This window comes from Panthera pardus, unplaced genomic scaffold, assembly GCF_024362965.1.
Source record: "Panthera pardus isolate Hobbes unplaced genomic scaffold, ASM2436296v1 HiC_scaffold_10, whole genome shotgun sequence".
Classification (NCBI taxonomy): Eukaryota; Metazoa; Chordata; class Mammalia; order Carnivora; family Felidae; genus Panthera; species Panthera pardus.
Window position 1 is genome coordinate 33921412 of NW_026526655.1, and position 15561 is coordinate 33936972.

At 36.5% G+C, this 15561-nt stretch overlaps 1 protein-coding gene across 6 annotated transcripts in view; it reads left to right on the plus strand.

Moving 5' to 3' along the window:
• The window catches only part of ALS2 (alsin Rho guanine nucleotide exchange factor ALS2), a 71470-nt gene that overhangs the window by 44606 nt on the left and 11303 nt on the right, over positions 1–15561 (plus strand). For 3 of the 6 annotated variants that reach the window (XM_019436607.2, XM_053906210.1, XM_019436609.2), the window contains 12 exons: positions 2118–2249; positions 2648–2776; positions 3155–3225; positions 3574–3640; positions 4023–4225; positions 4344–4409; positions 5462–5560; positions 6145–6309; positions 7579–7690; positions 7898–7975; positions 12450–12583; positions 13472–13639. In XM_019436607.2, the coding sequence (XP_019292152.1) occupies positions 2118–2249; positions 2648–2776; positions 3155–3225; positions 3574–3640; positions 4023–4225; positions 4344–4409; positions 5462–5560; positions 6145–6309; positions 7579–7690; positions 7898–7975; positions 12450–12583; positions 13472–13639 (1424 nt within the window). Of the gene's footprint in view, positions 1–2117; positions 2250–2647; positions 2777–3154; positions 3226–3573; positions 3641–4022; positions 4226–4343; positions 4410–5461; positions 5561–6144; positions 6310–7578; positions 7691–7897; positions 7988–12449; positions 12584–13471; positions 13640–15561 lie in introns of those variants that run through there. The other 3 variants (XM_019436608.2, XM_053906231.1, XM_019436610.2) reach the window with 2 other exon arrangements.

Below are 15561 nucleotides of genomic sequence, written 5' to 3' on the forward strand. Positions count from 1 at the left end.
GAAAATGAAGCCCTCTCTGACTATACCACATTCCCTTCTCTTCCCATCTTTTAAGAATTAGTTAATCCCAGGGCGCCTGGGTGGCTCAGTTGGTTGGGCATATGACTTCAGCTCAGGTCATGATCTCACAGTTCGTGAGTTCGAGCCTCACATCAGGCTCTGTGCTGACAGTTCAGAGTCTGGAGCCTGTTTCAGATTCTGTGTCTCCCTCTCTCTCTGCCCTTCCCCTGCTCATGCTCATGCTCTGTCTCTCTCTCAAAAAAATAAACATTAAAAAAAAAAAAAAAAAAAAGATTTAGTTAATCCCTCCTCTGTGCTTTGCTAATACTGGTGCTATCTTTCTCCATTATCCTCTTATCGTGTTATATCAGTGATCTTTAACCAGGACTGGGAATCAAAATCATCTGTGGAAATTTTTTCAAAACACATGGCCACGTTTGAACACTGCAAATTGTTATTTAGTAAGTCTCAGGTACACCTTAGACATCATATATACATGTACGCTTTTCTAGATAAAAATAATAATACCTAATGTTTATTAAATGCATTCCATGTGCCAGGTACTAAGCATGTTACATGTATTCATTTTATCCCCATATCAACCCTGTGAAATAGATATCATTATCCCCTTTTTACAGATGAGAGAATTGAGGCATAGCTGGGACTTGGTCAAGCTAGATATAACTGACATACATTGTGTTATGTTCAGGTGTCCAGCATAATGATTGGATAGATGTACATACTGTGAAATGATCACCCACAATAAGTCTAATTAACATCATTGCCACATGTAGAAGTATATATCTTTTTAATATTCTGTATGATGAGATGGAAGTACATGAAGCGGCTCTTCTGGGTACTGAAGTTTGGAGGTTTTCCAGAAAAAACACAAGATTACTATTGTTTGAGTTGAGAGCTGCCTTTTTTTTTAAACTTGAAAAGACAATTGATGGATAACTGTGTTAATTCAGATCTGGGTATTCAGTAGATATTTTCTCAAAAATGAGTAAATGAACCTGTTCCTTCAAGGAGAACAATAGACAGTATTTGTTGCCAGTGATAAAATCTGAACTGTGAAGCAAAAAGTACAATGTGGGAAACATGTATGGGTCACTGAGTTTGGCAGTTTCCCAGTACTTAAAGACTTTTTCTGATGAGATTGGTGATAATATTAACATGGAACTTTTGATGTTGTATAATAAAACGTATCAACATTGGGAAGGTCTGCATAACTCAGTGAAACACTATTTTCCAGAAGTCTAATCCACATGTTAAAACACCATGCATAGGTTAAAGGTCTATTCAAAGTGTAACACAGATCAGTGGATTTAATAGAGGAAGTTTGATTATGTAGAGAATAGAGTACAGAAAGTTTGATTAATGTAGTTTCAGGTTCCACATTGCAGCTACTCTTTAAGAACCACATAAGTTAACAAATTTTGGTTTAGTTTCAAAGGAGAATATCCACTATTAATTGAAATGGCTATTAAAATAATCCTCCCTTTCCAGTTACATATCCTTATAAAGGAAGATTTTCTTCATATATTTCAGCCAGCAGATTAAATTTAGTAGTAGAAATGAAAATCCAGCTCTCTTTTAAGCCAGGTAATAAAGAGATTCGAAAAAATGTAAAACAATTGCTACTTTTCTCACGAAGCATTTTGTTCTTGTTTTGGAAAATATAGTTCTTTTTCACTTAAACTGTTACTGTATTTGAAGTGAGTTAATAAAGGTTATTTTTGTTTCTCGACTTTATTTTCTAATAATGGTAAATATCAATAGATAAACCCACATAAGCAAAATAGAGAGATCCTGAGGCGAAAACATTTGAGAATTCCTGCCCTATCATGAGTACTCTGCTGCTCTCCTCACTGATAATTGCCAGTGTTTGTTTCTTTCCCCTTGAGTTATTCCACTGTTTCATATGTATCTGTGTGTAGTAGAATTTTCTGGAACCAATTTTCTTTCTGCTCAGTTCCCTTTTATACCATTTCTGTTCTTGATTTGGATTTCCGCCATAAATTTAATATTACATATCTAAAACCACACCAAGGCTACAGATTGTGGACATTTGTTTTTATATATTTTTTTCCCTTCCCTTAATTATTGGCTTTCAGACATCTCCAGAATACCAGAAACTGCAGGATTCCAGTTCTTGTTATGAGTCTCTTGCTCTCCATCTCGGCAGGAAAAGGAAGGAAGCTGAATACACACTGGGCTTCTGGAAGACCTTTCCTGGAAAAATGACGGTAAACCATGCCAATTGGCATTACCCCAGCAAACAGCAGGCATATCCATAACAACTGTCATAATTTTCTCCATTCCTCATTTGTTTGTTTATGGTAATAATGCTTTAATGAGCCTTTTTCTAAGGGTGGTCTAAGGGCCACAGCAATAGATGCTGTAAACATCTACCCTCATTTCTAAGAATCCTCTCTGAACACTCACTTTTTGTTTGTTCCTGTTTTTTTCTTAATCTTCTTTGAGCGCTTTTATTAAGTGTTCAGATCCTATCTAACTTCAGGTCCAACACCAACCTAAGCTATGAGCAACAAATTCTCCTAAATGTGATTAGTGTCTTTTTCATTTTTTCCTTGCATTTTAAAATAATTCTGAAGATCGTTTATATATTTGTCTTCAATTCCAGGATTCCTTGAGGAAGCCAGAGCGTCGACTGCTGTGTGAGAGCAGTAACCGAGCCCTATCTCTGCAGCATGCTGGGAGGTTTTCTGTGAATTGGTTCATTCTCTTTAATGATGCCCTAGTCCATGCTCAGGTATGCTGGGTTCCTAACTGTTACATTAATTAATTATACCATCAGTTTCTGTTAAAAGTACTGTGATTTTGCTGAAATTATTGAATAAAAGAGAATGTTTAGCTTGCATTTGTGGTATGGACCAAATTTCAGAGAGCTCTTTTAGTTTTCCAGCTTGAAAATGAGTATCAACCAAGTGGAGTCCTGTGGCAGAGATGGCAGGACCCACTGGCATTAGCTATGTTATGGGGATCATGTGGCTGAGATGGTGCACCCATGTGGACTTAACCATTTGAAAAGGGTTATGTAGCAGAGACACCTACCCCCCCCCCCCCCCCCCCCCCACCATATGAGCCTATATGGGTTTTCTCAGCTGTGACTCCATGTTGTTTCTTTCAGTTCTCCACACATCATGTTTTCCCTTTGGCCACATTATGGGCAGAGCCACTTTCTGAAGAAGCTGGTGGTGTGTAAGTGTGTCCCCCTTCCCCGACTCTCACCCTAATTCTCTCCCTTTGCTGTCAAGGTTATTTCCTTAGACATGATAAAAAGCTCAGGAGGCCTCCCCATTCTGTGAAACGAGGCTCACCTTCCCAGCATGTAGATAGTTAAACGGCCTGTGAAGATCATGGCTGATCATGATAATACCTGGAGCAAAGTAACTCTGTGTCCTGTAAGAACCAAACCTAGGGCATGACTGCATTTACATTTAATTGACTCTCCTCTCAAAATAAACAAGTTGCTTTTCATATTTGAGGAGTGATATTATAATGACAGGTTGTCATACCTCCTGGTGTTTATCCTTGTGAACATTTTAGGAATGGCTTAAAGATAACTACACCTGAGGAGCAGTTCACTCTCATTTCATCAACACCCCAGGAAAAGGTTAGTCCATTATGATACTTTGTTTTTATCTTTGGCCTGACTACTTCTGTATCTTATGCTAGGAAAGAAAAGATAAAAATTGTTCTTGCTTGGCTAATGATCCGTAATTATGTCTGGTAAGTCTTCATTAAACCAAGACTATAGATTTTTTTTTTTTTTAATGTGACTTACTTTTAAACATACAGCAGTAAATTCCAAGAGCCAGTCAGCATTACTCATTAAGAAAAGCATTAGGAGACAGAAAAATTATTTAGGAGCTAAGAATTACTAGGAGCAAAAAGTTATTTATCATTAGGACACAGCAAGGAAAGCTATCAGGGTTTAAGGCAGTGCGTGATGAGTTGTTGCTTTAAGGTTATTCACATTTACTTTTTGTTCCTAGACTAAGTGGCTACGGGCTATAAGCCAAGCTGTGGATCAGGCTTTGAGGGGGACATCTGACCTTCCACCTTATGGAAGTGGCAGTAGTATTCAGAGGCAGGAACCACCTATTTCACGCAGTGCCAAATATACTTTCTATAAGGATCCTCGCCTAAAGGATGCAACCTATGATGGACGCTGGCTTTCAGGGAAGCCCCATGGCAGGTGAAAATGTTCAAGATTTATGAGTGGGGTGAAGATGATAGTATGATTCAAGATCGAAAAAGTATTGGTTATCTGAAACATTAATTGATATGTATTATTTTTTGCTTATGCATTTCAGAGGGGTTTTGAAGTGGCCAGATGGAAAGATGTATTCTGGCATGTTCAGGAATGGCTTGGAAGATGGGTAAGAAGATGGTGTAAAACATAAGAGTAAATTCAGTTTCATCCACTGATGACATCATTATGTATTGGGAACTATTTTCAAAACAAATAGATTTTTGTTTTGTTTTTTAGAAATGCATGCAGTGTGCTAGGGCTTATGATGCAGATGTGTGATCATGAAGAGGGCTGGGAATCTAGGATGCAGCCTTGGTTTAGCTGGAGTGAATCATTTACCTTGATAGCCTTGTGACCTCAAGTGACACAGCCTTTCTTTCTGTATGTTAAAATGGGACTATTTTCTGTCCATTTCTCAGTGGTGAAGACTGAGTACCTGGGGTAATATTGATGGTGAACTGTTGAGATAATAGTGCCCCCCTTACACAAAGGATATAGAAAAATTTTCCTTTCAGTAGTTTTAAGTCATCTTTAATTTCTGTGATGTGCTAAAGGAGAAATCTTCTAGATGATATACTAATGGTACTCAAATGACATTATTTTTGTATCAGCTTGTTGTGTTTTCTAACACTAAAAATAATTGCATGATAAACTTACAGCAGTGAAGTATTTTGTATCATGTTAGAGAAGTAATTTATTTTACTATATAAAAAAGGTTATTATATAAATTGGGTAGACGATTTTTGTGTATATGATGATATAAATTTTTATGATGTCTTTTAATTCCTTTTAATGGAATTTTAGAATGTGAGACTTTAGATGATCTCATTTACCACCCCTACCCCCGCTTACACAGGTGAGGTTGCTGGGTACCTGGACTTAACCAAGGTGATGTTGCTAATTAGTGGCAGAGGCTTAGGACACAGGTTTTCTGTTTTTCACTGGACTTGGGGTAAAATACTTGATCTCTCTGTGTAGTGGGATTGATGCCCTACTCCTCTAAGACTTGCTAGATAGCTTAGATAATAAATACAGTTTAAACCAAAACCCCATTTACCCCTTTCCCCCACAGGTAATTCCTTTTTCTGTTCTCCTTGTTAAAATGTTTACAAGTGCATACCTAGAAAAGGCGAATGTGTCCTAAATGCATCTTCTGATGTTTTTTATTCTCCTTGGCAGATATGGAGAATATAGAATCCCAAACAAAGCACTGAACAAAGAAGACCATTATGTGGGCCATTGGAAAGAAGGAAAAATGTGTGGTCAAGGAGTCTATAGGTAATAACATTGGAAAGGTTGTTAGACTGGTGTTGCTTTTTCAAAGAATCATGTAAACTTAAATGTATGTGTAGCCAAAATTTCCAAGGAGTAAATTTTATTTACTCTTTTTTGACTGAAACTGCCTCAAAAGTCTTCTTATAAAGGTAACTTCTTATCTATCACAAGGTGAAAATATTAGGTTATTTATTATTTAATTTTCAACAAAATAGTACAAACCTTAGAAGTCATAACTTTCTCATAGGATCTCCTAGATGTCTTTCCTATAAATTTATATTTATTAAAGAACTCTAATATGGATAAAATATATGATCCTTTCAGAGAGTACTCATTATTTCATTTTCTCATAAGAGATTAATACACATTTTTCCCCATGTTAACACAGAATACCATCCAGGATATCTTTAATTTCTTAGCCTTAGTCATTCAAAAATGAAAAAAAAAAAAAATGGTGAAAAATCATCATACAAATAAATAGAGATATCAGTGGGACAGGAGTATACTTTTGAATTTCCTGAACTTTGTAAAAATGAGCCTCAGAATTCAATGTGTTTTTGGTCTTTATCCATTTTTTGTAACCACAGTTATGCCTCTGGTGAAGTGTTTGAAGGCTGTTTTCAAGATAACATGCGTCATGGTCATGGTCTCCTACGGAGTGGAAAATTGACTTCCTCTTCTCCCAGTATGTTCATTGGCCAATGGGTAATGGATAAGAAAGCAGGATATGGTGTCTTTGATGATATCACTAGGTATAGTATTCTCCTTCTAATCTCAAAGTTAGTATGAGAGGATAAGGTTCCTGTATTTCTCCAGTAACAGCGACGTTTTTAAATGTTTATTTATTTCTTTTGAGAGAGAACTTGCATGAGTTGGGGAGGAGCAGAGAGAGAGAGGGAGAATCCCAAACAGGCTCCTTACTGTCAGAGCAGAGCCTGACAATAGGCTCGATGAACAGTGAGATCATGACACTTAACTGACTGAGCCACTCATGGGCCCCAATAGCGATGTTTTTATGAAGGCTGAGCATCTTAATTGGACAGTATTGAGAAAATTTTTAATAAGACACAGTTGGCAGGCATTATTTTATCCATTTGCTTATGAACCAAATGGTGGATTACTTCTTTACAAGATCAAGATCATTCAAAATTAACATTGGTACCATTTTCCTTAAAGCTCCGCACATACGAAGCTTTTAGTGTCTTAGAAGTTACCAAATCTTTGTTATAAAAAGAAAAACCTTTAAAACAGACATAATAGGAGTAAAAGGTCAGAGGGAATGAGTGGAAATTCCCTTTTTGCGTCGTAGAATGGTATCTAAACATCTTTTTGCTTAGGTCTGTTAGGTCAGGGACTTGTTATGCCAATAACCTAGGAATCAAGCTTAAATTTAGTTAACTATACCTTGAGGATGAATGTAGTTCTTTTGCCTCCATATTTGATTTAGTCTGATTTGCATTTGGACTTAATAGATAGGTTTTTCCCCCTTCATGTCATTTTCATAATGTGGGATTTTAAAATTTAGATGTTATTACTAAACTCCATGATTATTTAACAATCAGTTTATACTTTGCTTTTGTAGTGGAGATTAGTAAGATTTCTCTGAGTTTGAGTATGTGAAGAATGAGACTTCCTTTTTTTTTTTTGGGAGAGATTGCTCAGGGGAGAGGGATGGGGAGAGGGAGGAAGGGAGGGAGGGAAGGAGGAGAGAGAGAGAGAGAGAGAGAGGGAGGGAGGGAGAGGGAGAGGGAATATGAATACAAATCTTAAGCAGGCTCCATGCTCAGCGTGGAGCCCAACATGGGGCTCGATTTCATGACCTTAGGATCATGACCTAAGCTGAAATCAAGAGTCGGATGTTCAACTGACTGAGCCACCCAGGTGCCTCAGAATGAGAGTTTTTATATGATAAACCTCATTTCTTTTTTTTTTTTTCCTAGCAACTCCCATGTTATAATTGTTTTTCCATTTCATCCTTACCATCAGTTTTTCATTTTCATTTCTTTTCTATTTCTGTACAGGGGGGAAAAGTATATGGGAATGTGGCAAGATGACGTATGTCAAGGGAATGGTGTGGTAGTTACCCAGTTTGGATTATACTATGAAGGCAACTTTCACCTTAATAAAATGATGGTGAGTAAAATATTTTGCATATACTTACTATTGACTTTTTAAAAATTCTGTGTCCTTTTAAATCATTTTTATTAACGTTCTACCTTCTTAGTACTATTTTTCTTATCTTTTAAAATCATATAAGGCTTTGGGGGATACGGCTGCATGTATTCTTTAAGTTACTTTGCATTTTATCTGTTGTGATTTTTGTTTTGTTTCTCCCCATAGGGAAATGGGGTTTTACTTTCCGAAGATGATACTATATACGAGGGAGAATTTTCAGATGACTGGACTCTTAATGGAAAGGTTGGAAACTAACTTTCTTCTTCCTCTAATACAATCTTATACTTATTTTTTCTTGACCTTAAACAAAAAAGAGCTACCTTGTCATAAAATTCACCTGTTTTAAGAGTACATTTCAATGATTTTTAGTAAACATACAGAGTTGGATAGCCATCACCACAATCCAATTTTAGATCCTTTCACGTCATCCAAAAAAGATTTCTGTCACCATTGCCTGCTCATTTGCAGTCATTCACCATTTCTGTCACCAGTCCTAGACAACCTCCTTTTAGTGGACTCTATAACTGTGTAGATTTGCCTTTTCAGTTTTTTTTTTGCTTTGCTTTGCCTTTTTTTTTTTTTTTTAAAGATTTTTTTTTTTTCCCCCAGTAATCTCTACACCCAACATGGGGCTTGAACCCACTACCCTGAGATCAGGAGTTGTACACTCTGACTTAGCCAGCCAGACATCCCTCAGGTCCTTTCTTATAAATGGATTCATACAATATGAGGGCTTTTCTGTGTGGCTTCCTAGACTTAGAATAATGTTTTCGAGGTTTTCCCATAGTGTGACCTGTATAGTACTTCATTGCCTTTTATTGCTAAATAGTATTCTAAAACCACATTTTGTTTATCGCTTCATCATTGATGGGCATTGGATTAGTTCTCACTTCAGACTATTATGAATAATCTTTCTATAAACATTTGAATACAGTTTCTTATGTGAACATATGTTTTCATATCTTGGGCAAGTGTTTAGGAGAGTAATTGCTGGGTTGTATGGGAAATTGACATTTAACATATCAAGATATTGCCAACTGTTTGCCAGAGTGGCTGCATCATTTTACATTCTCATCACTAATGTATGATGATTCTAATTTCTCTCCATATTTTCCAGTATTTTTATTTTTTGTTTTTTTCTTTTTGCCATCCTACTGGGTGTGAAATGATATTTCATGGATTTAATTTACATTTTCCTAATGACTGGTGATGTAGAGCATATTTTCATGTTTTTATTAGTGATTCCTCTATCTTTTTGTGAAATGCGTATTCAGTTATTTTGATATTTTGACAATTTGTTTGCTTATAGTCTTATTGAATTGTAAGGGTTCTTTATATGTTCTGGATATGAGTTCTAATATCAGATATAGGATTCGCAAATATTTTCTTACAGTCGTGGCTTGTCTTTTTATTTTCTTTCTTTTTTTAAAATGTTGAACCATTTCATTTATTTTTCTTAATGCTTATTTATTATTTTTGAGACATAGAGACAACATGAGCAGGGGACAGGCAGAGAGAGAGAGAGGGAGACACAGAAGTCGAAGCAGGCTCCAGGCTCTGAGCTGTCATCACAGAGCTTGATGCAGGGCTGGAACCCACGAACTGTGAGATCATGACCTGAGCCAAAGTCGGACGCTCAACCAGCTGAGTCACCCAGGCACCCATCTTTATATTTTCTTTTTAGTGACTTTTGAAGCACAAAACTTTTTAATGAAGTCCATAATATCAAAAACATTTTTATGAGTCAGGCTTTTGATGGCATATATAAAGAAATCTTTCCTTAACTCAAGGTATTAAGATTTTCTTCTGGGGGCACCTAGATGGCTCAGTTGGTTGAATGTACAACTCTTGATTTCAGCTCAGGTCATGATCCCAGGGTCATAGGATCAAACCCCACATTGGGCTCTGCACTGAGTGTGGAGCCTGCTTGAGGTTCTCTCTTTCCCTCTGCTCCTTTGCCCCACTTGCATGCTTTTTCTTTCTCTCTCAAATAGAAAAAAGAACAACTTTCCTCTGTGTTTTCTTCTAAAAGTTTTATAGTTTTAGCTCTTACATTCAGGTCTATGATTCATTTTGAGGTACTTTTGTGTATGGTGTGGGTTAAAAGTCTAACGATCTTTTTGCATGTGGGTATCCAATTGCCTCAGCAACTTTTCCCACTGAATTTTCTTGACACCTTTTTGAAATTAATTCACCATAAAATGTGTTTCTTTTTGGACTCTTGTATTCCAGCAATGTACATGTCTCTCTTTATGCCAGTACCACACTGTCTTGATTACTATAGATTTCCAGTAATTCTAGTGAAATCAAGAATTATTTTTTAAAATGTTTTGGCTGTTCTGGATCTTTAGCCTTTTCATATAGATTTTAAGACTGGTTTGTTAATATCTGCTGTAAAGCCTGAGATTTTGATAGCAATTGTGTTGAATCTATAGATCATTTTGGGAAGAATTGCCGTTTTAATAATACTGAATCTTCCAATCCATAAACATGAAATGTCTCTCTATTTAGATCATCTTTAATTTCTATCAGCTATGTGTTGTAGTTTTTAACGTGTATCTCTTGCATAAGTTTGGTTAACTTTATTCCTAAGTATCCTTGTTAAGGCTGTTGTAAAGAGAATTTTTTTTTATTTTACTTTTTGATTTTATATTGCTATCATATAAAAATATAATTGATTTATGTATTTTCTTGTATCCTGAAACCTTGCTGAACTTGTTTATTCTGCTACAGGTTTGGTGTGGTGTGGTTGTGTGTGTGTGTGTGTGTGTGTGTGTGTATTTGTGTGTATTTCCTAGGAATTCTTGCATACAGGATCATGTTGATTTCAAATCAAGGCAGTTTTACTTTTTCCTTTGCAATCTGGAAGGCTTTTCTTTTTTTTTTTTTTATTGTCTGATGGCACTGGCTAGATTCTCCAGTAGAATGTTGAATAGAAGTGGTTAGAGTGGATATCCTTGCCTTAATCCCTATTTTAGAGGAAAATCATGGGGTGCCTAGATGGCTCAGTCAGTTAAGGGTCTGACTTTGCCTCAGATCATGATCTTACGGTTCGTGGGTTCGAGCCCCACATCGGGCTCTGTGCTGACAGCTCAGAGCCTAGAGCCTGCTTTGGATTCTGGTCTCCCTTTCTCTCTGCCCCTCCCCTGCGCGCGCGCCCTGTCTCTGTCTCTCTCTCTCTCTCTCTCTCTCTCTCTCTCTCTCTCTCTCTCTCTCTCTCTCATAAATAAACATTAAAAAAAATTACAGGAAAAACACTGAATCTTTCACCATTAAGTATGATGTTAGTTAAAGGTTTTTCATAGATTAATCAGATTGAGATAGTTCTGTTCTTAGTTTGTTGAGAGTTTTTGTCATGAATACATCTTGGATTTTGTCAAAGAGCATTTTCTGTGTGTTGAGGTGATTGTGTGATGTTTGTCCTTTTTTAATATAGTGTATTGGTTGCTTTTCTGGGATAAATCATAGTTGGTCATGGTATATAATACTTTTATAATTTGTGAGATTTAATGCTAATATTTTGTTGAAGATTTTTGCCTCTGTATTTATGAGAGATAAGGGTCTATAGTTTTCTTTTCTCATGATGTCTTTGTCTTTGGTATAAAATTAGCCCCATAGAATGAGTTGGGAAGGGTTCCCTTCTCCTTTGTTTTCTGAAAGAGTTTGTGAAATCTTGGTATTATTTCTTCTTTGAATGTTTTGGAGACTTCACTGGTGAAATCATCTGGGCCTAAGCATTATTTTATGATAATACTTTTAGTTTCTAATTCAGTTTTCTTTAAATTGGTCTATTCAGATTTTCCATTTCTTTTAGAATCAGTTTTGGCAATTTGGTTCTTTCTAGGAACTTTTCTGTTGTATTGAAGTTCTCAGATTTGTTGGCATAAAATTGTTGTCTTAGTTTTTTCTTAATCTTTTTTAATTTCTGTAAGATTGCTGTAGTATCTGTTTCATTGACTTTGTAATTTTATGTCTTTTTTTTCCTTGATTAATCCAGTTAAGTGCCAATTTTGTGTATCTTTTCAAAGAAGCAAATTTTGGTTTCATTGATTTTTCTCTTTAAAAAAAAATCTCATTGATTTCTGCTCTAGTGTTTGTTATCTCCTTGTTTTGGGTCTGTTTGCTCTTCTAATTTTATAAGGTAGACTTTTAGATTACTGATTTCAGATCTTTCTTATTTTCTAATACAGGCATTTATAGCTATAATTTGCCTCTGGGCACTAGATTGGATAAATTTGGATAAGTTGTTTGTTCATTTCATTCAGCTCAAAATATTTTACCAATTATTCAGTGATTTTTTTTTTCTTTTACCCATGGATTATTTTCATACAATCTTTTTAGAGATGCATAGTACGTATACTTACCCCGCCCTGCTAGAGAACTGGGGACTGCTAATGAGTTAAAAAAGGAAAATGTATTAGGGGCACCTGGGTGGCCCAGTTGGTTAAGCATCCAACTCTTGATTTATGCTCAGATGATGATTTCACAGTTGTGAGATCCAGCCCCACACCAGGCTCTGCACTGGGCATGGAGCCTCCTTAAGATTCTCTCCTTCTTCTTCTGTCCCTTCCCTTCTTGCACATGCATGCTCTCTTTTTCTTTCTCTAAAAAAATAAAAAATAATGGAACATGTTAACCAGTTGGTGCTTTTTTTTCTCTTGATTTTTTAAACTGGAAATACTGCTTCTAATTCAACATTTTCTTTTACTTTACCTAGGGAACGCTGACTATGCCAAATGGAGATTACATTGAAGGTTATTTTAGTGGAGAATGGGGATCTGGGATAAAAATCACCGGAACTTACTTCAAGCCTAGTCTGTATGAGAGTGATAAAGACAGACCCAAAGTTTTGTGAGTAACTAGTGTTAATTGTGGATTAATTATTAAATGTTTTGAGTTGTCTTGATTATATCAAAGCTGCTTAATATTTTAAATGCAGAACAAATTTTTAAAGTCATTTTTTAACAAAATGTAACCTCCTTATATTGCCAACTGCCACTGTTACAGATAGCTGAATCTTTAGTCTTGGCTTAGATTATAGTCATGGGTATTTAAAATAAAAGTTCTGTGTATGGGAGTGGTTTTACTGTTAGTGATAAAAGTATCCAAATTAATTGGAAGAGAACATTGTTAAGTGGAATCCCTATACAACTTGATTCTAAAAAGTAAAAGCTAAGCCTATATATGTACCAAGTGGAATAGTATATTCTGCATATGTAGGGAAAAAAACCAAAATCTTTATCTCTAAGTGTGTTATGTTCTTCAGGTTTTTGGCATATATCTATTTTCCTTTTTTGATTCCAGCATTAGCTTTGTGTTTGTATTATGGTAGATTCTCAGATTCTTTGTTCTGATGGAACCTTGATATGTTTTCTGTTACTCAGTGTTTTTAGAATTCAGTATGTAATGCATTTCACAGTTCTCATTATGAGATGTGCAAAGCACAGGAAGTCCTTGTTTTAACAGGAATCAGTTTTACAAAATTGATTATGGGGAAATGTAGAAACAAAGGAGTCAATTCTGATGTGCTTCATACTTAACCATTTATACACTTTAGTATCTGATAAACATTAAGTAGCTAAAAACCATTTCTTTAAAATTTTCAGTGTTTATGAAATAGAACCACCATCAGTGTGGGCAGTTGTGTTACAGAAGCATTCCCAGTTGTATATCAGAAAGTTTCTGTTCTTTAGGATTTTTGCACAAGAGATTAATAAAAGCTTGATGTGACTTTATTAGCAGGAAGCTAGGAAACCTGGCAGTGTCAGCTGATGAGAAATGGAAAGCCGTCTTTGATGAATGTTGGCGTCAACTGGGCTGTGATAACCCAGGCCAAGGGGAAGTTTGGAAAGCATGGGACAATATTGCTGTGGCCCTGACTACCAATCGGCGCCAACACAGAGACAGGTGAGTGAATGCTTTGCCCAGCATAGTATGGTAGGAAGTTGAAACTTAACAAGTAGTCAAGGCTTGCCACATTTAACTTAAAAATATAATTTAAGTTTCAATGATGTATTTCTGTTCTGGGTAATTTAGATAAAACACACCTATCTTTATCTTCTACTGAACTCAGCTATAATACCCAGGCAATATATGAACAGCTGTTCTACAAGGTAAATATCAGCTAGTATATTGAGGAGGAATACCTGAAATCAAAGTACCAAGTGAGTTGTTTTGTCTTTTTTTTAGTTTTGAGTTTTTTAACTTCAGTATCCCTCACCCTGAATTCCATTAACCTGAAAGCTTCAAGTAAGTACTATGATTTAGACATAACTTGAGGAAAAACCCTTTGCTTTTGGCTCAAGATGCAACAAAGAGACTCCTAAAGCTCAGATAGAGTGGAGGAGATACATATGGGTTTTCTTTCTCTCTTTTTTTCTTCATTTTCTCATGCTTCAGCCTCCATGTTCTTCTGGGACAGGGGTGGCAGTGGGATTTGCTAGAGCAGCCAGGAACAGGGAAAACTCTTGGAGGACTGGAAACCTCTTCCTCCACTGGTGGATCCTCAGGTGCAGTAGTCATGGCTGAATTCCATTGCTTTTCTGGCCTCTCTCTCTATCTTCCCACCCCTTGGTCCTAGAAGTGGCATGTTGACAGAAGGGAGCAGTTTCTGACCTGAGGATCTAACAGGGGACCCAGAAAATGCTGGGGAGGTAATGGAGAGAGAAGAGCTCTACAAAACAACCCTGTAAAGTTGTTTATGAACTCCTGGGCTCACCCCAGACCTGCAAATATGTGGATTTGATCCTAATTAGCAGACCAGACACTTTGAGAACTGAGCTAATAGGTAGACTTTCAACCATGTCCCAGAGTGACCACTGAGTGATGTGCTCACAGACATACCTAAATAGAACTGCAAAGGCTTTGAGAAGTGAACTGACATTGGCACCACTGCCCACAGAAGACTGAATCAAAAATATTAGCTGTTTCAGAGGTTCCCAAGATCACCTACATGTTCAGTGATTGACTAGAGGGACTCATAAGACTCATCATAAAGTCATGCAGGTAAGAGTTACTACAGCAACACAGTAAGGAGCTATGGCCAGATCATAAGAGAAGAAGACACAGGCAGAGTCTGGAGGAATCCATGTGCAAGCTACCCATGCTCTCACCCTTCTGTGAGGGGTCACACAGAGCACACCATCCTTCCAGCAGTAAAATGCAGCCACCATTTACAGTCTTTCCGCCTAGGAACCATTAGAGACTCAGTGCCTAAGGTTTAATGGGGGGGCCTGGTCACATAGGCACTCTATGCTTAGCAACTACCAAAATTCCACAGTCCCAGAAGGAAAGCAGATAGTCACCATAAATCACATTGTTAGCATAGTCTATGGACAGCAAAATACTCTTATCAGGTAGGGAACAATTCATGTCCATATAGGGAAATTTAGGAAGCAGATCCTTCTAAAGATAATAGTTTCAAGCCTTCCATGTGTACTCTGTTGTGCCTGTCAACGTTTTTCATAGGATAGAAACAAGACCCAAAGTGTCATAACATAATACTCAAAAATGTCCAGAATATAAACCAAAATTACTTGGCAATCAAAGAACCACCAACTTATTTTGGGAAAGATGATAGACACCAGTGACTCTGCAACGTAGATTTTAGTATTATGACAACTTAAAGCAGGTATTATAAAAATGCTCAGATGAGCAATCACAAACATCCTGGAAGCAAATACTAAAATTGAAAGTATTAGCAAAAAAATAGATATAAAGAAGAACCAAATCAAAATTTTGAATTAAGAAATATAATAACCAAAGTAAAATCACTAGGAGAACTTACTAGCAGAATAGAGGTGACAGCAGAAGAGTCACTGAACTTGAGA